Here is a 21915-nt window from a genome sequence, read left to right on the forward strand (position 1 = left end):
AAAGCAGTCATTGTAACATAATAATTTATTATAATTATTAATCTGGTCAGAAGAAAATAGTTAGTAAACAACGTTAATGTTTAGCAGTTCAATTGTTTGTTATAAAAGGCATGTTAGATCTTTAATGGTCTATTTGAAGTTAAAAATATTTTTTATTAAATTACGCTAACAATTCCAGTTACGTAGATTGACCATTTATTTTTGTAGTTTTTGGAGTTTTACAACTTTTCTTTTTAGCTCCTTCTTGTACCATAGTAACAATAGTATGCGTATATATGTACGGTGACTAAGTCTCTTTGTTTCGCATTTGCTTTTGTCGATTGATCAGTAATCTTATCGCGACGAGATTTATTATGTTTTCTATTTCAAATCGCCGCCTATTAGCAGATTTTATGGGCACACTGTTCAGTGTTGAACAATTGTAAGCGATAGCAAACATATCGATAGCTTAAAACAAATTATCGGAGAAACTTTTGGAAACGATAGGCTGGTCTCACGGAAAGTTAAAACTATTAACAATTCGCTGTTTTCTTATGAAACATCGTGCCAAAGTGCAGGAGGCCGAGCCAAACGCAGATAGTCGTGCAAACAGGTAAATACACCTGACCATCTGCAAAAAAGCCGGATAAAAGCGGAATAGTTACAAAACACACCGAATGAGGTGCAAGAAAAACTAAAAACAAGAGAAAAAAAAAACGTTACTACGGCGATTTGTTTGTTATTGCTGTGCCAGTGTTGTTGTTGTGGTTGTTGCTGTAACTCGTGACGATAAGAAATTTGTAACAAAGTAAAAAGAACTCTTTTGATTCATGGTTGCAATTGATTTTTGTGCTTTGTGTCTGCTTTTGTTTTTGTTAGGGGGTGGATTAAAAAAAAAAAAAAAACCACCCACCACCCCCCGGGTTTTTTGAACTTCGGCAAAAGAACAGCTGCAACGATTGCCACATAAATAGTTTCATTTACAAAAATTAAAGGAAAAACTGAGCTTATTAAATTATGGCAAAACACGCTGACTAGCCTTAAAAAAATAAAAGAAAATGAAAAGTAAACGAAAAAAAAAAAACAGCCGTCAGCTTGTTTTTGTTGTCTTTCGCCCTCTCTGCTTTCTGTTCTTCGCTTCTGTTTTGCGCTTCTGATTCCGTTTGTTCTGCTTCTTCTTTGTCCCGCTTTTACGCGCATGTGGATTCGTTTTATTGGTGCTCGAGTATCGCATGATAATCTCACGCTATACGGTCCCTAGCAATTGTTCTTGTAAATGCTTTGTCGCCCTGCTTTTGTTTTTGTTTTTGTTGTTGTCGTTGTTGTCGCTGTGCTTTTCCGCTACACAAACACACAAACTATATAAAAATTGCCGAAAATTTAATACAATTTCCCAGCAAATCAAATTCAATTTAGAAAACTATCAACTGACCCGCATAGTAAGCGAAAAACAATAAAGAACGAACTGGAGAGTTAAAGGGAAATAAGCCGACTATTTTATACCTTGAATTTGCATTTTATGCAAAATGCTGATTCTATAACATGATCATATGCCAAACAGTAGTCGATTTTCATAACAAATAAAAGGTCTTATATTCTATTAAAGGTTAAGAATGTACATACATACATAAGTAGTTTAATTATTCAAATTTGGAACGATCGTTGTACAAGATTAAAAAAAAAAATAGCTTTTACATTTACAATTTATAAACTATATTTACTACTACATTTCTCAGTCATTACGTCTAACACAAAATGAGTTACTTTTGGACCAAAGCTAAGAAAACTATTCTTTTTAATTTAAAAAAAAAAAAAATAGTTAACATTACTGGATTATCGTTAAATCATTTATTATTAATATCTAGCTTTCTTAATTCCTATTTTTTGTTCCCACATGTTTTTCAACATAGCTTTCGAAACCGAAATAATATGCAACTTGAAGTAATAAATAGTGAAACAAAAATAAAAATAATTAAACCTTGGGTTGAAAATAATGTTTTTTTTTTTGTATTATTTATCTCGTTATAAGCTTAAGCTGAGCAAAATGATAGTAATATCACCCCATGGCAGGGCATAATGCAAACAAACCAAAATCAGGGCAAGCACGCCGAAACTATTCAAAATTACAAAATTTTCTGAAATTGTCGGTCTTACTACACGAATTTGAAAATATCCGACTAACGCACCATAGGGTATTTATTTTTTTTTGTTTACAACAAAACACAGCCGCTTGCCAGAAAACATTCGCTTAAATGTCCCAACACTCGAAAAAGGAGCAAAGCAATAGCCATGCGATCCAGAGCAGTCGACACACCAGCAGCAGCAGCAGCAGCATCAGTAGTAGCAGTAGCAACAACAAGACCCACAAACGGCAGGCGGCCAACGGCAATCTAAAGGGAAATAGTCACTCCCACTCCCACAGCCAAAACCAATCCTCAGTCCCCACCAAGTCACCCAGCAACAGTAGCAGTAGCAGTAGCAGCAGCATCGGCAGCGGCAGCTTAAGGAGCAGCATGCAGGACACCAGCACCACCTCGGCCACATCCTTGCTGAGCCGCAAGGAGAAGAACCAAAAAGACAAACAACGCGAACGGGAGCGCGTGGAACGGAGCCAGCTGGTCCTCTGGCGACGTCCCCTGCAGACAACCAAGTACTGTGGCCTCGAGCTGGCAGCTCTGCTCCGCACGTGGAGCACCAGGTGAGATGGCTGGTGGGGATGCGCACTACTATGCCCTACACAAAACCCAATACTTATCCTCTGTTCAATTACAGACTGCTGCAGCAGCGACTCTTGCTGGTCGCCCTCATAGTATTAGGCATCGTATTTAGCGTAATTTACAAAATAGACGGCCCCCATCAGCTGGCGATCGAGTTTGTGCGTCGGAACACATGGTTCTTCGTCTATTGGCTCGGACTGGGCGTGCTATCCTCGGTGGGTTTGGGCACTGGACTGCACACGTTCCTGCTTTACCTGGGGCCGCACATAGCCAGCGTCACGCTGGCCGCCTACGAGTGCAATTCGCTTCAATTCCCACAGCCACCATATCCCGATGAGTGAGTATATCCTTACTCGTAATACCTATTGCGGTTTTTCACAAATTATATATATATAAATGTAGCCGATAAGTGAATATTTCTTTACTCCAACTCCATTGTTAGTTAGTCTGTGTTTCATTAATACCATTTAAAGACTAAAACCACTACAAAATATTATGGTAAACTCAATATATTTCAACAGGTGTTTAGTACTAAACGTATTGGCACTAAAAAAAAGTCTAATGTGTTCAGTTGGCTAATTGTTTTTCTTGTATAAAAAGTACTTAAAACTTTGATAAATATTCACTTGGTATTATATTAGTTTTAAAATGTAATCAATGCATTTGAGTCATAAAACGTGATTCAAAAGTCAAATTTACTATGTAATTAGTTAGCACTGCCACTTAGAATGTTTGAGTTAAAAACCCACGTCAGCTAAATAAAACCAGCTGTTTGTTTGCACCTTTGTTAAAAAAAAAAAAAAACTAAAAACTAAATACTGTTTCACGCGTTCAGGAAATATGGCAATATAATTTAAAAAAGTATTAAACTTAATTTATATTAATAATTTTAATTAAAACAATGCGGTATCGATTTACAGCAGTAAAGTTTAATTTGTTTTAAATGTAATACACTGTTAAAATTTAAATATATTTAGTCTTCATCTCATACTCATATTGCTTGTGCTTTCACTTTTAATAAGACTAATTAATTGGATTAAATATTTACGAAGCACCATCATTTTTAAAAAAGTAAACTTATTTAAAAGATAGTAAAAATTAACTTATTTTTTGAAAAGAATGTATTGAGTTGTAATAATTGTATAAATTAATATATTCTTTGTGCGCTCCTAATTTACCCATTTAATTTGTTTGATCCCACAGCATTATTTGTCCGGAGGAGCCGTACGACAAGAAGGTGCCAAATATCTGGTCCATCATGTCCAAGGTTCGAATGGAGGCCTTCCTCTGGGGCGCGGGCACAGCGCTGGGCGAACTGCCGCCCTACTTCATGGCCAAGGCGGCGAGGCTCTCCGGCTACGATCCTGAGGATGCCGAGGAGCTGGCCGAGTTCGAGGCCCTCAACGCGAAGCGTCACCAAAAGAACCTCAGTCTGATGGACAAGGGCAAACTGTTCATGGAGCGCGTGGTGGAGCGCGTCGGATTCTTCGGCATTCTGGCCTGTGCAAGCGTGAGTGTCGATTATAGTTAAAATTTAACTAGTAGTGTAGGCTGATATTTCAAAAATAATCTTTATTCCCATACAAACATCGCTTACTTTTCGATCAGTTGCCTTCCGTATTGATTGCCAATAAGATTAAAATGTTCTGAAAATTACTTGAACATAGATTTATATAAAAAAAATTTAACTAGTAAAGTAAGCTTTTATACTTTAATTATAGCATAGTTTTGTTTATTTTACCTACAAGATTGATTAAAATAAGGTGATGATGGCATTTTATATCTGAAAATCAGGTTTAGAATATGTGCAAAACGACGAATTTGCATTGTCTAAATTATTAAAACTCACTTTATACAATTGTTTACCATAGATATGATATGAAATTATTTAGTTTACTTACTTATCTTTTAACCGATTAGATAAACAAGTCTTTAGCTAAAGGACAACAAAATTTGATTACTGAAATGTTTTCATTCTGCAGTCACAGAACTTTTTATAGAATAAGTTTTTTGCTTTAGCGTTTATTTGAAAGTTAATTTGATTTTAAGCTAGAAATACATTTTTTCAAATTACTTTAGTATTATTTCTTTTGATATTTAGTTGTAGGTATGATAACACACACGATACAAATTTTAAACAATATCATTTCAAATATAGTATTAATTGAAATATAAATCAATATCATATCAACGATAGTAACCATATTTATTAATACCTTTGCAGATTCCCAATCCGTTGTTCGATCTGGCTGGAATAACCTGCGGCCACTTCCTGGTGCCATTCTGGACGTTCTTCGGCGCCACGCTAATTGGCAAGGCCGTGATCAAGATGCACATCCAGAAGATCTTCGTGATCATCGCCTTCAACGAGACACTGATCGAGCGGGCCGTCGATCTGTTGGCCTCGCTGCCGGTGCTTGGCCACAAATTGCAGGAGCCGTTCAAGTCCTTCCTGAAAAACCAAAAGCAGCGACTGCATCGCCAGCAGCGTGGAGCGGCCGGCTCGGGCACCGCAGCGGGAGATTCGGGCAATCTGCTGTCCAGGATCTTTGAGACATTCGTTATTGGGATGGTGTGCTATTTCGTGGTGTCCATCGTGAATTCTTTGGCCCAGAGCTACCACAAGCGGCTACACAAAAAGCCGGCGAGCGGATCTGCGACCACGCCCACTCGACTGGTGGTGCCGCCCCTCAACCAGAAGAAGCTGGGCAAGCAGAAAGCTTTACGGGATTAGAGGATCGTATTGGATCGGTGAAAATGGATCTGCTCTTTTGTGAATCACCCTCAAAACCCAATTCTTTTTATTCGTTAAAATTATTTTGTTTATTGCGGCTTTCGCTCTTAGTCAAATTATTCTAAATGTGGAGTGTATGCGAGTGAAAGAGATGGCCCAACAGCCAGAGGAATTTACCTTGTAGACTAGATTAGGAAAAAAAAGTAACGCGAGTAGCAGAAAGCAGGCACATTAATAGCCAGAGCAAATAAAAAATAAATATATATATTTTAGTAATGTACAAGATAAATAAACTCAGCAATTTCTGTGCGTGTGGGACTATCGTTTTGCCGAAACGAAAGTGAGAGGGACGCAGCTAGTCGTCGCACCTAATGAAAAGTAAATCGTGTAAAAGTTGTGCAAAAGACAAACAAGCCAGAGCAAATAGAGAACCCAAAAAAAAAAAAAATGTAGCCAGGGGCAAGAATAAAGTTTAATAAAGAAAAAAAAAAACCATGTTTAAAATAATGCTGAAAAATAAACAAAATATACAGATATACAATTTAAAGCCACATGCTTGCATCAATTTGAATGGGAAATGTGGGTCAGGAACAGAAATTACTACTCCAAACGTAAGCCTGGCTAAATAATACAAAAATAAATGCTGAAAATTAAACGATATATGGATACACAAATAGAAGCCCAAATATGTATGAACGTATCAGTTTAAAAGGAACTGAAGTCGTATAGCTGGGAAGTCTGTTTTGACCATCATGAGGATAAGTAAGCTGTTCTTACGACTTCCGGTCAAATCGAATAAACAGAAAACATTAAACTAAATGTGGGTTGGGAGAAAAAAAAATGAAATAACTAAGTGCAAATTAATAAATTAAATATGGATATACAAATTAATGGCATTTCGATATTCAAGGCAATATATAAAGAGTAAGTATTCGATTTCATAAATTAATAAATTAATCAAAAATGGCCTGATTGAAATAGTTTTGGGGTGCTTTCAGATTTGTTTTATTAATTATGATAATGATTTATTAGTGTAGACATGTTGTTGGTTTTAAGTCTAGACCTTGCGTACATATTTAGTAATTTAGGAGCAGAAATAAAGATCGTTTTTTATTATACTACACATATATTGTAAACGCATATACATAATTCGAAATTTGATTGTTTTTAAGACTTTCGGTATACGTTTTAAATTTTATAAAAGTTTATAATAATTTTATCAAAAAATCGGCATCACTTCATTTATATTAAAAATTTAAGCATAAAAGTCGAGATATATGTATACTTTTTTATTTTTTTTTGCAATGGCTTGCCGAAGCTCTCTTTTCCTTTTTTTAAATTTAAATTGCAGATTAGGTTTAAAGGGACTTTTAAGTTTTTTTTTTTTTATAAAGAAACTTCAGTTTTATAACTTCATGAAGCAATGTTTGTAATCAAGTACCAAGAGAATTCTTTTTAAAGGAACGGAATAAACGAAAATGCTGAATAAGAAAGGACGAAAAACATTGCTGAAACCAGTTAACAGCAGTGGGAATAGAGGCTGAGATGTTAAGATAACACTAGTTAAACGCTTGGAAAAAGATGCCGCAGTTGGTTAAGCAGCCAAATTCGCTGATTGCTCGGGGACGCAGATTCGCAGAAAATCCGTTATCAACAGTTTACTAACAGCTCGAAATCAAGCTGGCACTCATTAAGCCAAATAGCTGCTGGCCCGTGGCTACGGACTTATTCATTTTCCCCCTCTCCTCTGAATATCCGGCTCGAAGGACAATTGCCGCTGCTGGCATTTTTAGGGGCAGAGAAGTGCGAGCTGGTGGATGGATGGTGGACTGGTGGCGATGATGCGGACGCGCTTTGAATGCCTAATCCTGTCAACAGTTACAGCTAACAAAAACAACTGGCAGGAAGGCAAACAGCGATGACAACTGCCAGCGGCAAACAGCGAAAGCCGTCACACAATGTCAACACTACACAACACAACACTACACAACACAACACAACACAACACAACACAACACACTCTTGAACGGATAGACAAACGGACTGACAGACAGAACGAAAAAGACGAGATGTGCGAAATGTAAGCCGTCCAGAACTTTGCACGTACGTTAAATATTTTAATTTAGCTGTCAGCATTTATTTAAAATGGACACACGGTAAGAGAAAAGGGTAACACAGTCGTACAGTGAAACCCAGCTGCGGGGTCCAAAGTCCGTGCTGCCCGGCAAAGCACACATAAATTCCACTTGGCTGCACGAAATGGTGCGTAGGGGTGTGGCCTCTCGACCACATGCACGCAAAATAAAACGACAGACAGACAGACAGACAGATAGACGGACGGACAGACAGACAGATAGACGGACAGACGGAGTCGCAGGACATGTACGTGAGTGGCACGGCAATCGCCTGTCGCCTTTGACATTAGTTGATACACCTCGCTGAAGCGAAGAGCAAAGCCTCCGTTTTGGTCGTAAAACGTTCACCTTCCTCCTGTTTCCCCACCCCACACCCCACACCCCCTCAACGTCCTTCACGACAAGGACCTTGAGCCTAGGGGCAAACAGAATAACAGAATCTATGTAAAGTTCTATCTCTGGCAGAGATGACATTCTGCAATTCGCAGGTGGAAAGTTAGAATTCCTTGCAGCACACAAGCTCTCAAGTGCAGCTTCATTGGGAGATGCTATTTTTTTTTTTTTTTTTTTTACCGGGAAAGTATGCAATACAATTATGCTGCGAGGAAGCGGGAGAGAAGATCAGGCTGTATAAAACCTAAGAGAGCGAGCGAGAGCAAATCAGACCGAGCCTTTATTCAGGACGAACAAATTGGCTATTTTATGGCCACTTCTTTAGCTAATAAAATGATAAATAGAGATATATTAAATCTATTTAAAAGGGGTATTATAAAATAACCGGAGGTTCTATAAAAATCTTTAGGGTTTAGAAATGACTTAAAAATGTGGATAAAAGTATGCAAAAATATATTTTTACTATGTTTCCGAAAGACGAATTTTTTTTCATTCTAAAATCTTAGACATATTTTTAAGCCATTTCAGTTATTTCTGAGATCATTTCAATAGCGTTTGTTGAGATCAATGAGTGAAGGCTCTGAATCGAATCTCCCCGCAGATTTTAATTTAATTATTATAGTTAATAGTTTTCCTTGAAAAAAAATTCTTTAAATGCCTATAAATATTCTTTCGGAAAACAAATATCTTAAGAAAAATAAAAACACTGGTAAGGTATTGACAAACAAGTTAAAAAAAAAAATATTTCTTAGCTAAAAATTAATTTTTTTTGTGGCTTAAAAAAAAGAAATAATTGGCAGCACTTGCAATTGTGCGCTAGGGAAGGCTTAGAGCCGCGAGCTTTGCTTTTGGCCTGTGCGCGTGCAAATACGACAAAGCTCCAGTAGTAGTAGACCCCATCCATCGCCAGACCCCTTGGTCCCCGGCACTTTGGTATGTTCCTGCGCGTGGCCATATGGCCGTTAGCCGACTCCATTGTGCAACAGGCGGAGAGGGGGCTGTGGGGCGATAGTTTCTAGGGATGACCCTATCTACCTATCGATCAACTCGACGAGCTTTACTAAACTAAACTGAAGGTCTTTAAAGTATAATTTCCATTTTTTATTTTATTAAAGTATTAATAATAACAATTATTAGCGTGTAAGCTTATAGGAGATTGAGAAAAGATTATGTACATAATTATGTTGCTTTAAATGAATTTTAACTGTCAAATAAAAAAAAAAAGGTTTTCAAAATGTTGTATTTTAAGTTATTAAATGAGCCACTAAAGCTAACAACGATTAAATATATTTTATCTTTCCTAAGCTTGTCTGTTTCATTTAAATAAAAGCACAGTTATCAATACAATTTATATAAACTTAAACTTGTTTTAGTACTGTTAAAAATTTGTAGAGATTTGTCAATATTATTTAAAATGATTTGGTTTCAAAAACTAATTATTGTTTAATTTTAACTTACGTAGTTTTGTAGAGAAATTATAAGAATAAAACTGTTACATCAGCCCAAAAGTAGGCAACGAAAATGTGTTTCATGGTATTTGAAGTCCAAAGCTTTTGCAACCGCTCAAAAGTAGGCAATAAAAATAAATATTTGCTTCTACTGCCGATTGGAGTCGGTTTGCACATCAGTGAGCAAGCAACGTCCTTTTCGTTCGATACTTCCATCCCTGGCGGCCGCCATAACGGTAAATGCTGGCTCTGTTTAACCTTTGCGTCAGTCGCACACCAGCTGCTCACGCACTCGGACCTGTTTTCGTTCTCCATCCGATCCGAACGGATACGCCTCGTTTCGTACCGTTACCGTTACCGCCGCCGTCGCCGTCGCCACCGTCACAGCCACCACTGAGTGCCGCCAACAACAGTTGGCCCCGAAGAAGAAGAAGAAGAAGAAGCATAACAACAACAAGAACAGAGGTCAGCGGCCAAGTGAAGCGGTCTGGAGTTTCCTAGCGGCTAGGGCTACACTTGCCAATGCAAATATAATGTGACAAGGCAAGATGGACTTCCAGAATCGCAACAATACGGCCAATAAGTTCGTCTGTCCAAGCGATAGACAACTGGCCCTGCGTGCCAAGTAAGTACGGTTCCAGTTGCAGTGTATATTTGCTTCCCCTACTCGAAAAAAAAAAAAAAATAAACAAAAACCCCTCAAAATCAGAAATCCGCTAACGATTGTAGCCCTCCCCACAAAGGCAATAACAAAATGGCATTGAAATGCAACAATTGGCTTTCGTGTTAGTGCGTCACAGCAGCTGCAATGATAACAGTTTTGTGTGTGTGTGTGTGTGTGTGTGTGTGTTTTTTTTGTGGCTTTTTTTTTGCGGTGCATGTGTGTGTTAATAATAAAAACAACTACAACAACAACAACAACCAGCGACAACTTGACAAAAGCTTTAGTCATAATTTAATTAACTTTGACTGTGTGTGCGTGTGCGTGTGTGTGTGTGTGGTTGCGGCTGATTAGCCGAAAGCCTAATCAAATCAAATACATGTGCGCACTCACACAACGAAAGCTAGAGTAAGATAGGCAGAGGGAGAGAGAGGAAGAGAGATGGAGATAGAGGTGTCCCTGAGCTGTCATGGATTCAAGGACCCTAGGAAAAGCCGCGTGTTACCATGTGTTTCTGTTGTGTGTGTGTTTTTTGCACTCTAATCATAATTGTTGCACGCTGACAGATTAATTAAATTTTAATAACGCTCAATTTTTTACGACCGCCCAGCCCTGTTTTTATGGCCCCCACGCTGAGGCTTTCATTTATTTATTGCAATTGATGCAAGGCTACAAGCCAACCAAAAAAAAAAAAAAATAAATAAATAAATAAAAGCGCAAAGGCGAGTGCCATTTACATGATTTGTGAAATACGCCCAGAACGTCCACCAACCAACCACCCACCTCCGCATCTCCCGAAAAATTCCCGATCCCGATCCAAAAAATCCACAAAACGAAATGGTAGCAACGAGTTTATCCCCAACATATGCTCGTGTAGCATACTGTTTCGGGCCAACCAACTCAACTCGAAACTCAAATCAATCCCAGCTGACTGTAAATGCGATGCGGCCGCATTAAAAATACAAAAACGCCGCACACACAGACAAGCATACACAGACACGCACAGCGGGAATCTTAAGGCGAGGGGGTGGGGGTGGTGGTTGAAGGTTGGCAGGTTTCAAGTGTGCAATTTACACTTCCGCTCGCCCGCTACATAGTAAGCACTCAGGCTCTTGCACGCAGACAGCCAAAAGTTAGGGTGGACCACTTGATTAGTTCCACCTGTAGGTTGACCTCCTGACACGAACTTAATTATCATTGGAATTGTTTCTTTCTTTGGCTGAAAATTTCAGTCTAGAAATTTAAGCAAAGGTATTTAAGGTATTGAATATGGCAAAGTATGTACCTCAAATTCAGACAGCCAAGTTAAGGCGAAACATTTAGATAGAGCTAAGGAAAGAGGCCACAGTGCGTATGAATGATACCACAAAGCGATATGTGATATAAAATTTAATTTGATATAGTTAGTTCACCATTTTATATGTTTTAAAGACAAAACTCGAAAATATAGAAAAAAACCATACGTTCGAATAATTTAATTTAATTTATGTGTTAAAAAAATAAAAAAAAAACCAAAAAAAAAAATTAGTAAAACAATAAATATGTAAGTGAAGCATCTTTTATTCATATAATAATTTATTTTTCGAGATGCTTAGAAATACTATTTTGATTTGCATGCTTTTAATAGAAGTTGAAGAGTATAAAGAAACTATTTAATATTCCTAATAACACCAAGGTCCACCCCATTGGGCACACAACTTATTACACAGCAGCATAGAAACAAAGAGCTTTTGGCTTTGGCAGCGAGGGGTTACTACAGGGCGGTCAGAATGGAGAGACGGAGTGTTAAAGGACTTGGGAGTTTGATGCTCGTGGCATTGGCTCCGTACTTGAAATTCAAATTACAGCTCAAGGGAGTCCCACACACACACACACACAGAGGGGGGGCAAAGTGGGGGTCAGTGGAGAATTAACGTGTAACTCAAATCGCGGCCACATGCTCAACTATGCAAATGAGTCGATCTTTGCCACGCCACCAACTCTGACGGCAAACAATTTGGCTTTTATTAAATTCAACTCAGGCCGCAAAGTAACACAGGCGACATTTATTTGGAAATCCTTGAGGAGGGCGAGTAAAAATGGAAATACTACATACATACATACATAATTGCAGACAAAATGGAAGCGAATTCCAAGAAAAAGTTTTTCTTTCACTCTCAAATGTTATAAGGCTACAGAACAGAGCATTGAATTTGAATCGCAAACCTACACCGCTTTGAACACAGAGCGATTTTTTTGTCCCTCTCAATAGAAATCGAGCTTCACGTTTTATTTTGCATTGCCATTGCTCTTTTTCAGTTCATTTTACTTTTGAACGAACGGAGTCGAAACACAATTGTGAATAAGGCTTCTCATTGTTAAGACCTGACTTCCAAGTTTTGTCCTTGGCAAGGAACTTTTAAATTAAATACGTTGAGCAAAGTTTTAAAATAAAAAGAGCTTCGTAAAGGAGTTGAAGAGTTATATAATCTTCAAATTTGATTATGCCTTAACGTTAACATTAAATGTAGCATTGCTTAAATATCTCTTTTTTTAGGGCTTTTTAACTAAACCCCAAAATGAAAGCATGAAATTTACTGCTTATCCGTAAGTCACGTTAAGGCCAACAATTGACTTTGTCATGCGTAATGTGTAAGTTAAGTTATTTTCCCTCATTCATCCCATGAATTTCATGAACTCGCATTCAGTTTTCGTATGACAGTGAGTTTGAATTGATTGCCCAAAAAGGTTCTTCGCATGAACACAGCCAGAAACAATTTGATTTCCTTTAACAAAAATAATAAACTCCCGACAAACCATCAGTTTGGGCGCTCAACTTAAATTGTTTCTGGGTAAATCGATCAGGCAAAAAAGATTTGAGTGCCTGGAGTGCGGCTCCCAGTTTATTTGCTTATTCGCAGAAAATGTTGATAGAGCACTAACCGAATTTGTAATTTAATTATTTGTGTTAGGGAACCGGCAAGGGCATTCAAGCCATCGCCCACCCGCCCAGAAAACACACACAAAGCAGCTCACATGGCCTTACAATCAATTATACGCATATAGAAACACGGGAAGTCAATAAACCCGGCGTGAAGGCAACAAAAAAAAACATTAAATGCCGGAACAGAACAATCCGGAGCTATGCAAATTATCTATCTAAGAGCTAACCAGTTGCCAGTTACTATGCTGTAGAAATTAATAAGGCTTTTAAATCAATAAATTTTTATTGTTGTAATTTAACTTTAATTTATGCATTAAACTGTTTTAAATATATAATTATATTTTAAATTTGTAGATTCTATATACAAAAACCAATATTTGATTCCTATTTGTAGATTTAAAATACAGATATATTTAACACAGCATTTTAAATTTCGAAATTATAAATACAAAAACCATTGTTGTTTATATTTTTCACAGTATTTGAAATTGGTAGATTTATTTACAATAAAAAAATAAATAGAATAATAATTTTTCAAAGTAAATATTTAAACAAAGTTTTAAATTATTTAATATAATTTCTCCAAAAAAAAAAATGATTGCTTTTATATATATTGCTGGAATATGTATCGATTATAGTTGATGAAGATGGTCAATTTTGGATCCGTAAAACACAATTCAATATAAAGGCTCTATTATTTTATTGATAACTACACTTGTTTTTAATAATATTACCTCCTTAAGTCATATTAACTTTACACAAAATGTAACAACTATTAATATTATCCTGTTTAATTTTTAATGGAAAAATGAAATTACAAAGATATTCTAGTTTTTCCCACTTGTTGATCAATTAAAGCCAACAAATATCAGAGAGAAGAAATATACTTGTTAATGAACTAACAAAACCAAGCAATATATCTAAAAAAAGTTGCGATTCTTTTCAGTGCAAGTGAGTACTCTCCACAGACTCCTTCGTTGTTTTGAGTAATTTTGGGTTAAATGAACCGAGCGCTCGGTAAGCAACAGCGTGAACGAGTTAATTAACTTTGAACCTCAAATTGTTGGCCGAGTGGCCGGGCAACATGGAAACCGCATTAGGCGACCCACAACTAACGATGCTCATTAGGCACCCACTCGTCCCAGGGCCACCCTTTTTAACACCTTTTAGACATTTGCGTAGGAACCGCACCGCATCATTAATATTTACCCGCTATCCCACTCAGCAAATTGAGATCAATTTCTAATGAAAATCCACTTGAAATACAGATTCTGTAGTACACTATCAATGGAAAATATTATAATTGGGGCTGACACGGAAATCACTTGAGATGTTTAATCATTTAAAGTGGTGTCAGATTTGTGACCTTTAACGCTTCTGTGATGTTTTCGGAAAAGCTCATTAGGGACTCATAAATGAAATTGTTTTTGTCAGTTTGCAATAGCTTTCTGAGATAATTTTAACCTTGGATAAAAATGTTTTACACGCAGAAAAAATTTAAAGAAAATAAATAACATTTTAGGAAACATTACCCAAAAAGGGAGACTTTAGGCCCTAAACATTAGACATCGATGACCTAAAAATGTAAGTCCACTTATGATTTAAAGTTAAGCTACAAAATGGCCTAGAAGTGGAAAATATGACGAAAAATGTTTCAACTAGAAAATATATGTCTATTTCATTCTCATAAGTAAAATTTTGATAATAAAATATTTTATCTCTCTAAAAAAAATTTAAATTTTTAATAGCCATGAGCTGAGGATCGAACACGGGTCTTCCGTGATAGTGCTAGCCGAATTTTTGATGTTATATGTATTTTTTTTATTTTTTTTCCTTTTTTAATAATTATATAATTAACTAAATTTAAGTACATTTAATGTATTTTAAATTTTTTAGGACATGCATAGCCTAGGAATTAGTCTAGCATTTTTCTATGTGTATTTTACTTTATTAACTTTACTTGCTGTATTGATGGTTACTTTAAATGAATTATCTTCTTTGTAGATTAAAAGCCGGCTGGAGCAGCTCGAAGACCAGTGAGCCGCTGCGTCCGGATGAGCAGGAGGCGATCATCTCGGTGATCCGGCGCAACGAGGAGATCGAGGTGGCCGAGCGGCAGCGGGTGGGGCGTCTGGTGGAGCGTGTGGAGAAGATCAAACAGCATGCGGTGGAGCGGGGACCCAACTGCTGCCGCCTATGCGGCGACACCTTCGGCATCCTGCGGCCACAGCGCATCCTGTGCGAGGACTGCCGCCAGTCGGTGTGCGCCAAGTGCAGCGTGGACATCAATATCCGGTACCACACCAGCGAGCGGGCCCGCGAGATCTGGCTGTGCCGCATCTGCTCCGAGACGCGCGAGATGTGGAAGAAGTCGGGCGCCTGGTTCTTCAAGGGTCTGCCCAAGTACGATATGCCGCGCAGCGCCAGTGCCACGCCCATTCCCCATGCCTCGGTACCCGGATCCATGGCAGGTGGGTGGCCCCATTTCGGTATTTCAGCATTTCCAAAGAGGTGGAAAGGGGGGGGGGCCTTTGAATAATGGACGTGCTAGGAATTCCAAACCCCCTTGCCCTCATTCCTCATTTGAGCAGAAGCTCGAAAGGCATTTCTAAATCGTACGGAAAGAGTCAGAAATGAAAGGACAATTGCCACAACACAATTATGGCTACAATTGTGCAGTCTCTTTAGATAAGGAAATTTCATTTCATGTTTCCGACCATGTCAGAAATTAGTACCTCCTGCTTATTATATTTTATTTCCCGTGCTCAAGCTGACAGAATTAAGTTTGTACTCTTTTTACTGCCAGGGAAAGGTTGTCTACATTTATCTCTGTACACAACTAAAAGGTTAAGACGGTAGTAAAAATTAATAAAATAAAATAAAATAAAATAAAAAAACAATGATGCGACTACATCTAGTGAGACAAAAGTTTCTAAAGCAATAAGATTGCAAAACTATCAAATCGAAACTATTTCAATCAATTGAGTTTGCAGAATGGCTTTCGAAAGTATAAAAATACCAAACCAAATTGTGTATTAACTTTTGAATGCATTGAAATTAAACTTTCTATGTTAATATAACAGCAAAGAACCAAGAATTAAATAATTATGGCTCACCATTATTATTTATTCTTAACATATATGTAGCTTTTAAAAGCTTAACAATTAATTTTATTTTTTGTAGATTGCATTTTTTTTTTGTTAACAATTGCTCAGAAATCTTTATAATTGATTCTTACAAAAACTTTACAATTATCTTTAAAATTTGAATTAATTAATCTTATGTCAGAGTATATATTTCATGCCTGTGTGAAAAATGTTATTACAGACATGTTATTACAGTATTGATTAAAAATAAGAGATTTCAAGGTCACGCGGCATACCAACGAAATTGTGTATTTCTCACTATGTTTGTAATCCCTCAAAGGGCAAAAATTTCATTTAATTCAGACCAACTTAACCGAATTAACCTTTAAGCCCAGAACTTATTCTCCACTTCCTTTGTAATGCTTATTAAAATATGAAAAAGTGTTACATAAATATGTAATGACATTGCCATGAAACTGAAAATGTGAATCAAGTGCCTTGGTGCCTTAAATAATTAAAGGGAGAGTGTAATGGAATTCAAAAGAGAATTTATACTTGCCGACTTTAAAGTATTTTAGCAAACAATCATAACAATTTTCACTTGAATATTAAGCATGTTACTGATGAAATGCTGAATGTTAAACACCTTCGGAACCCACAAATGGTTTTTAAAAACAGCTAAACAATTGTTTTCGAATTTCGTTTCAGGAACATCATGAAATGTTTCCGTTTCCATAGTCCAATTCCAAATAAATCGTTACAGACGCTTCTTTATGGTAACCATAATCAGAGCTTCAACCGGATGGGTTAACATAAAAAGTCAATAAGTGTAGTTCGTTCAGAGTCATTTAATAATTCCATCTCCAAATCGATTCGATAAAAATGACCATGAAATTAATCAAGACTCAGGAATTCTTCTCGAATTCTACAGATGTTTCTCCAATTCCAGCTCAAATCCAACAGTCGTCGATAAATATAATCTTTCATTCAGAGCAACACTACTAAGTACCTTCGACTTATCAACGACTATCGCAATTATCAACTTACGACTATCGCTATTATCATCGTTCGATTCGATCATCGCCAAAATCGATGTTCTATCTAGTTAATCGTTTGTCGTAAAGATTACGGTCTGTGAATCGGAATCTGATAGTTACCTAAAATATGATGATCAGTTTTGAGTGCATTTCGTTTGCTATCGATACCGATACAGCGCAGTCTTAATCGGATATCATCAACCGTACGACTATCGCTCTTATCGTTTGAAACTAAGAATCGGAATTGCACCTTGGCCTGGTATTGGAAAGGTATTATTTTCTCATTTCAAATTCGATAAATAGCACTTGCAGTCAGGAGAATCGGCAACCCATCGATTGACGTCTATCGGAAATCGCTAATCGCTGATTTTGTATCTGTCATCGCAGGAGACACTCGGGCCGTTCAAAGTTGCCATGCGACGCCGACACGTCCGGCGCGGGTGAAGAAGCTAACGATTCGGGTGAACGACAGCAGTTCCAGCAGCAGTGGCCATTCGGAGCCGGAGGACGAGGTGGACGCCGCCAATGGTCTGGGATCAGGCATGGGCGGCGGCGGGGGCGTGGCCAAGGGCATGTCCTCCGGCCGATTGCAGCGGGAGGATAGTTTCCGGCTGAGGGCATACGGCTCCATACGCAGCTTTATCGACGGCGGCGAGCGAAAGTTGTCCAACTCCTTCTTCTTTGGCCGCCAACAAAGTCAGCGGCCATCGGAGTGTCCCGAATACGACAGCGTTAGCATGTCCAAGCTGCGCAGGGAGAGCAGTTTCCTGCGCCGCGGCTCTGTTAGCTCCTCCTGGTCGATCAGCGACAGTTCCGGCTCCGGATCGGCCAATTCCGGCAATTCCCAGTCCCAATCGCAATTCCAGCAACAGCAACAGCAGCATCAGCAGCAGCAGCAGCAGCAACAGCATCAGCAGCACTGCCGAGATCCGCTGCTCGGTTGGCTGGAGATCGCCATCAGCTATCGAGAGGCCTTCCACAGCCTCGACTGCACCATGGTGCGGGCGAGGGATCTGCCTGCAATGGACGCCGCCGGACTGACAGATCCCTACTGCAAGCTGAACATCATCACGCCCGAGGCGCACACCAAATACACGCGATGGCAGCGCACCAAGACGGTGCACAAGACCCGCAATCCGGAGTTCAACGAAACGCTGCAGTTCGTCGGCGTCGAGCCGGAGGAGCTGGGCAACTCGCTGCTCTACGTGGCCCTCTTCGATGACGACAAGTACGGCCACGACTTCCTCGGCGCGGCAAAGGTCTGCCTTTCCACGGTGAGTTTAGGGACGGGAGGCACACTGAAAAAAAATATGCTCGATATTAAATGTTTTTCAACTTTAAAGACCTACACTACAAAACTACAAAAAATTAACTTGCCTAAAATTTGTATATGTCTTTAAGAAGGTCCTAAATTATGCTACAAATTTGTATGAGTTTAAAAGAACGCTGGATAAATAATAAAATAAGACCCTATTTTATTCACAGCATACTTTTAGACACCTTTTTTTTTAAAAAGTTTCCTTACTATTTAAGACCATTCACAACCATTTTGTATTTTGGCTTATAAAAGGAAAGAAACATTTCTATTTTCAAATTGTGTGGCCCAAATGGATTATCCAGTTGGACATCAAAAAGCTTTTCTTTTAGCAATCTTATTAAAATAAAATGAAATTCAAATGTAAATTAATGGATTGGACATCATATAATATCAAATTTCTTTCTGTGCAAAAAGCTTCGCATCCTTTACGAAATGTAATTGCTTACAAGGCCCTCAGGCGTATCCTGCCGCTAACCGAGTTTATTCACAAACTTTTTGGCAAAAAGGAATTCAGTTAATATCGTAAAGCTAAGTTGGGTACTGTTCTCTGTCTTTAATCTTGTCTATAAATTATACTTTAAAAGGTCGAAAATGTATAAAAATGTTGTAAATGTTTGTATGTACAACTTCAAAGATTTGCGATAATAATATGAGTCCATGTAGAGTGGGCTTGAACGGGTAAAATAGTGGCAAAATCAAGAATAATCGTGTATAAATAAAGTATATGTATTTTTGTATCTTTCTAGGTGCACAGCACATCGCAGTACCGAATTTCGGTGCCGCTGGGCGTGGAGGACCAGTACAGCAATGCGGCGGAGATGGCCCAGAATTGGCCCAACGGCAAGATGCTCCTCTCCCTGTGCTACAACACCAAGCGCAGGGCGCTGGTGGTGAACGTGAAGCAGTGCATCAACCTGATGGCCATGGACAACAACGGCAGCTCTGATCCCTTCGTCAAAATGTGAGTTGGTTGATCCTCTACAAAATAAAATAAAATAAACCCTAAAACAAGAAATTCACCTTAACTAAACAAGACATACCTATTTCCTTAAAAATATAAATATTTGAATTGTGTTCTTTGATTCATGTTTTTGTTTGCTCGTTCCAACGAAAGTGTCGAGCTCGTAACCTAGGTGTTAAAAGGTCTCACTAGAATTCTAAATATATTTAAGAAAATTTTTAGATAGAAATTTATTTAATAAAGAAAATATTTATATACATTTTAGAGTTACTTACTCTTCAGGAAATTAGTTACGTATTATTAAGAAAATAATTTCTGCATACAACTTCAAATTTTACTCAAGCTAACGATTTTTTTTTGTTTTTAAACCAATTTAAGTTTAGGGTGAAAATTTCTATACTTGAGAAAGTTGTTCTTGATTTAAAAAGTATTTCGTTCTCTTTAGATTAAAATGTATTGAAACTAGAAATCTTTTTTTCTTGTATTTACAAAAATTAAGTATTAATGTTGAATTTCAATAATTGAGGGTTAACTTTATTTTGAGTGTACCGAATCTTTATTGAATTATCCCGATTTTTATCTTCTGGAATAGCCAACTCAAACCGGATGCGCACAAGAACAAGAAGCACAAGACCAGCGTCAAGTGGCGCACGCTCAATCCCATCTACAACGAGGAGTTCTACTTCGAGGCCAGTCCCCACGACCTCAACAAGGAGATGCTCATCCTGACCGTGTGGGACAAGGATCTGGGCAAGAGCAACGACTTTCTGGGCAGCCTGCAGCTGGGCGCCCAGAGCAAAGGCGACCGCCTGCAGCAGTGGCTCGACTGCATCCGATTGCCGGACCACTTCCACGAAAAGTGGCATTGCCTCGCCCCCGAAAATCCCGCCCACTGAGGAGCCCAACCAACCCTCCAATCCAAACTCGATCCACCCCCATCCATAGCGATTCGATCTTATCTGAGTCGATATGGAAGTTTTCCTTTAAGACACATTTTTGCGAACTGATTTCTTAGCCTAGTTGAAAATGCACAATTGGTAGAAAGCCTCACAATGCGGGTGCCACAAAATGCAATGGAACATTAAAAAAAAGGTGTCTAAAAGTATGCAATGAAAAACAGAACATCTTCTTTCGGAATAAATCCCGAAAACTTTCGGACTGAAAATCTATTGTTACATACTTTTTGGCAACCTTTTTAGGTATATTAAAAAAACAGTGATTTCTGTGGCACCCCCAGATAGAATTTTTAAAGATTTATCTAGTCAAGTTTTGTGAAAATTTACCTCCGTCAAAACAGACTTCCTAGAGATTAAATTATTCGAACTATTTTCAAAGTTTTGGAATAGTTTCTTATTTAAGTCAATAATCAAGTTAAATAATCAGCTAGTTTTATAACAGATTACTTAAATTATTTTTTGCATTAGCCTTTTACAACTACTTTAGCTTAATACGATGAGCTTTAACACAACATTTCACCATATATTTTGTAGGTCAAGTATTTAATACTTTGAATAATAACATTTTGAGAATTTGTATGCCGATAACACATTAAATAAGAGTAGTTTTTTTCTTTAATAATATAATACTAAATGTAATTTTTCAGATTTTTTAACTGGGCTTTTGGAAATGATCGATAAGACTAATTGCGCTATAACTGTGCGGAGAAATCAGGTCGTGAAAATAAGGCTTTAGCTCCAAATATACACATATATATTAACATATAAATACATATATATTATATACATATATTTTTGATAAGCCTGAGTGGGTGTGAGTAAGCGAGAACAAGCTACAGAGAGAAAGAGAGGGAGAGAGAGAGAGAAATATTGTGTGTGTTTGTGTGACTGCTTTCCAAAATCTCGTACGTAACCCCAATTTTCTATGTCTATACTTTGACTCTTAACGGCATTTTTGTACACTGTATATAGCTTGTTTAAGTGTCCTTACAAGGGTTAACCAACATCAAAATCTTTTCGATTCATTGCTAACTTCAATCTATAATCAAACGTATACTTATGTACTTCAATTTATCGAAATATATATATATATATATTCTCAAAAAAGAATACCAGTTTTTTTAATTTTAAGGTGCTTAAAGAAAAGAGTCGTATGTGAACAATCTGGATTTGGGACATCGAACTATAAAATCTTACAGATTATTTTCTTGAGACATAATTTTAATTCCAATTTAAAAATCTATGCTACATATACTTTTGGAACCCTGAAAAAAATTATAAAATTCATAAAGCATTTCTTTTTAATATTGTTTTCTTGACGTTTAATTACTTTTTATCTATCTTTGTTTTCCTTAAAATCTGTCTAAATATGAAAAATATAATCATATCTAGAATAAAGACATCTTCAGGATAAAATCCATGAAACCAATCTTCAACATATGTCTAAATATTGGCTTTCAACGTCAAGGTCTACTAAAATCGATTAACATTTTTAAAATGCTGAAAACTTAAATCAGCCAATAAAAAGAAATCCATTGTTCACAATTGATAGGTGAAGCGAACCCAT

General features: G+C 37.5%; 2 protein-coding genes across 4 annotated transcripts; both read left to right on the forward strand.

The window, feature by feature from the left end:
* The first annotated feature begins 456 nt into the window (after nt 1-456).
* LOC108137637 (vacuole membrane protein 1) lies at nt 457-5710 on the forward strand. 2 transcript variants are annotated; one of them, XM_017259441.2, is made up of 5 exons: nt 457-592; nt 2171-2677; nt 2752-3033; nt 3900-4206; nt 4921-5710. In XM_017259441.2, the coding sequence occupies exons 2-5, from the start codon at nt 2232-2234 to the stop codon at nt 5428-5430; spliced, it is 1545 nt and encodes a 514-aa protein (XP_017114930.1). In that variant the 5' UTR covers nt 457-592; nt 2171-2231; the 3' UTR covers nt 5431-5710. The 2 variants fall into 2 exon arrangements, with proteins under 2 accessions (XP_017114930.1, XP_017114929.1); XM_017259440.2 differs by having other exon boundaries at nt 2206-2677.
* Nucleotides 5711-9689: 3979 nt separating this feature from the next.
* LOC108137677 (rabphilin-3A) lies at nt 9690-21571 on the forward strand. Of its 2 annotated transcripts, XM_017259533.2 has the most exons (5): nt 9690-10031; nt 14995-15461; nt 17501-18387; nt 19178-19392; nt 19985-21567. In XM_017259533.2, the coding sequence occupies exons 1-5, from the start codon at nt 9955-9957 to the stop codon at nt 20286-20288; spliced, it is 1950 nt and encodes a 649-aa protein (XP_017115022.1). In that variant the 5' UTR covers nt 9690-9954; the 3' UTR covers nt 20289-21567. The 2 variants fall into 2 exon arrangements, with proteins under 2 accessions (XP_017115022.1, XP_041565051.1); XM_041709117.1 differs by lacking the exons at nt 9690-10031; nt 14995-15461 and adding an exon at nt 17249-17383 and having other exon boundaries at nt 19985-21571.
* Nucleotides 21572-21915: the final 344 nt, after the last annotated feature.

This window comes from Drosophila elegans, unplaced genomic scaffold (assembly GCF_018152505.1).
Source record: "Drosophila elegans isolate 14027-0461.03 unplaced genomic scaffold, ASM1815250v1 contig_149, whole genome shotgun sequence".
Taxonomy (NCBI): Eukaryota; Metazoa; Arthropoda; class Insecta; order Diptera; family Drosophilidae; genus Drosophila; species Drosophila elegans.

Coding starts and splice junctions, on each gene's coding strand:
- LOC108137637 (XM_017259441.2), top strand. CDS start 2,232: ATGTCCCAACACTCGAAAAAGGAGCAAAGCAATAGCCATGCGATCCAG. Junction 2,678..2,751: donor CTCCGCACGTGGAGCACCAG/GTGAGATGGCTG, acceptor GTTCAATTACAG/ACTGCTGCAGCAGCGACTCT. Junction 4,207..4,920: donor GCATTCTGGCCTGTGCAAGC/GTGAGTGTCGAT, acceptor ATACCTTTGCAG/ATTCCCAATCCGTTGTTCGA.
- LOC108137677 (XM_017259533.2), top strand. CDS start 9,955: ATGGACTTCCAGAATCGCAACAATACGGCCAATAAGTTCGTCTGTCCA. Junction 10,032..14,994: donor CAACTGGCCCTGCGTGCCAA/GTAAGTACGGTT, acceptor TCTTCTTTGTAG/ATTAAAAGCCGGCTGGAGCA. Junction 18,388..19,177: donor CAAAGGTCTGCCTTTCCACG/GTGAGTTTAGGG, acceptor GTATCTTTCTAG/GTGCACAGCACATCGCAGTA.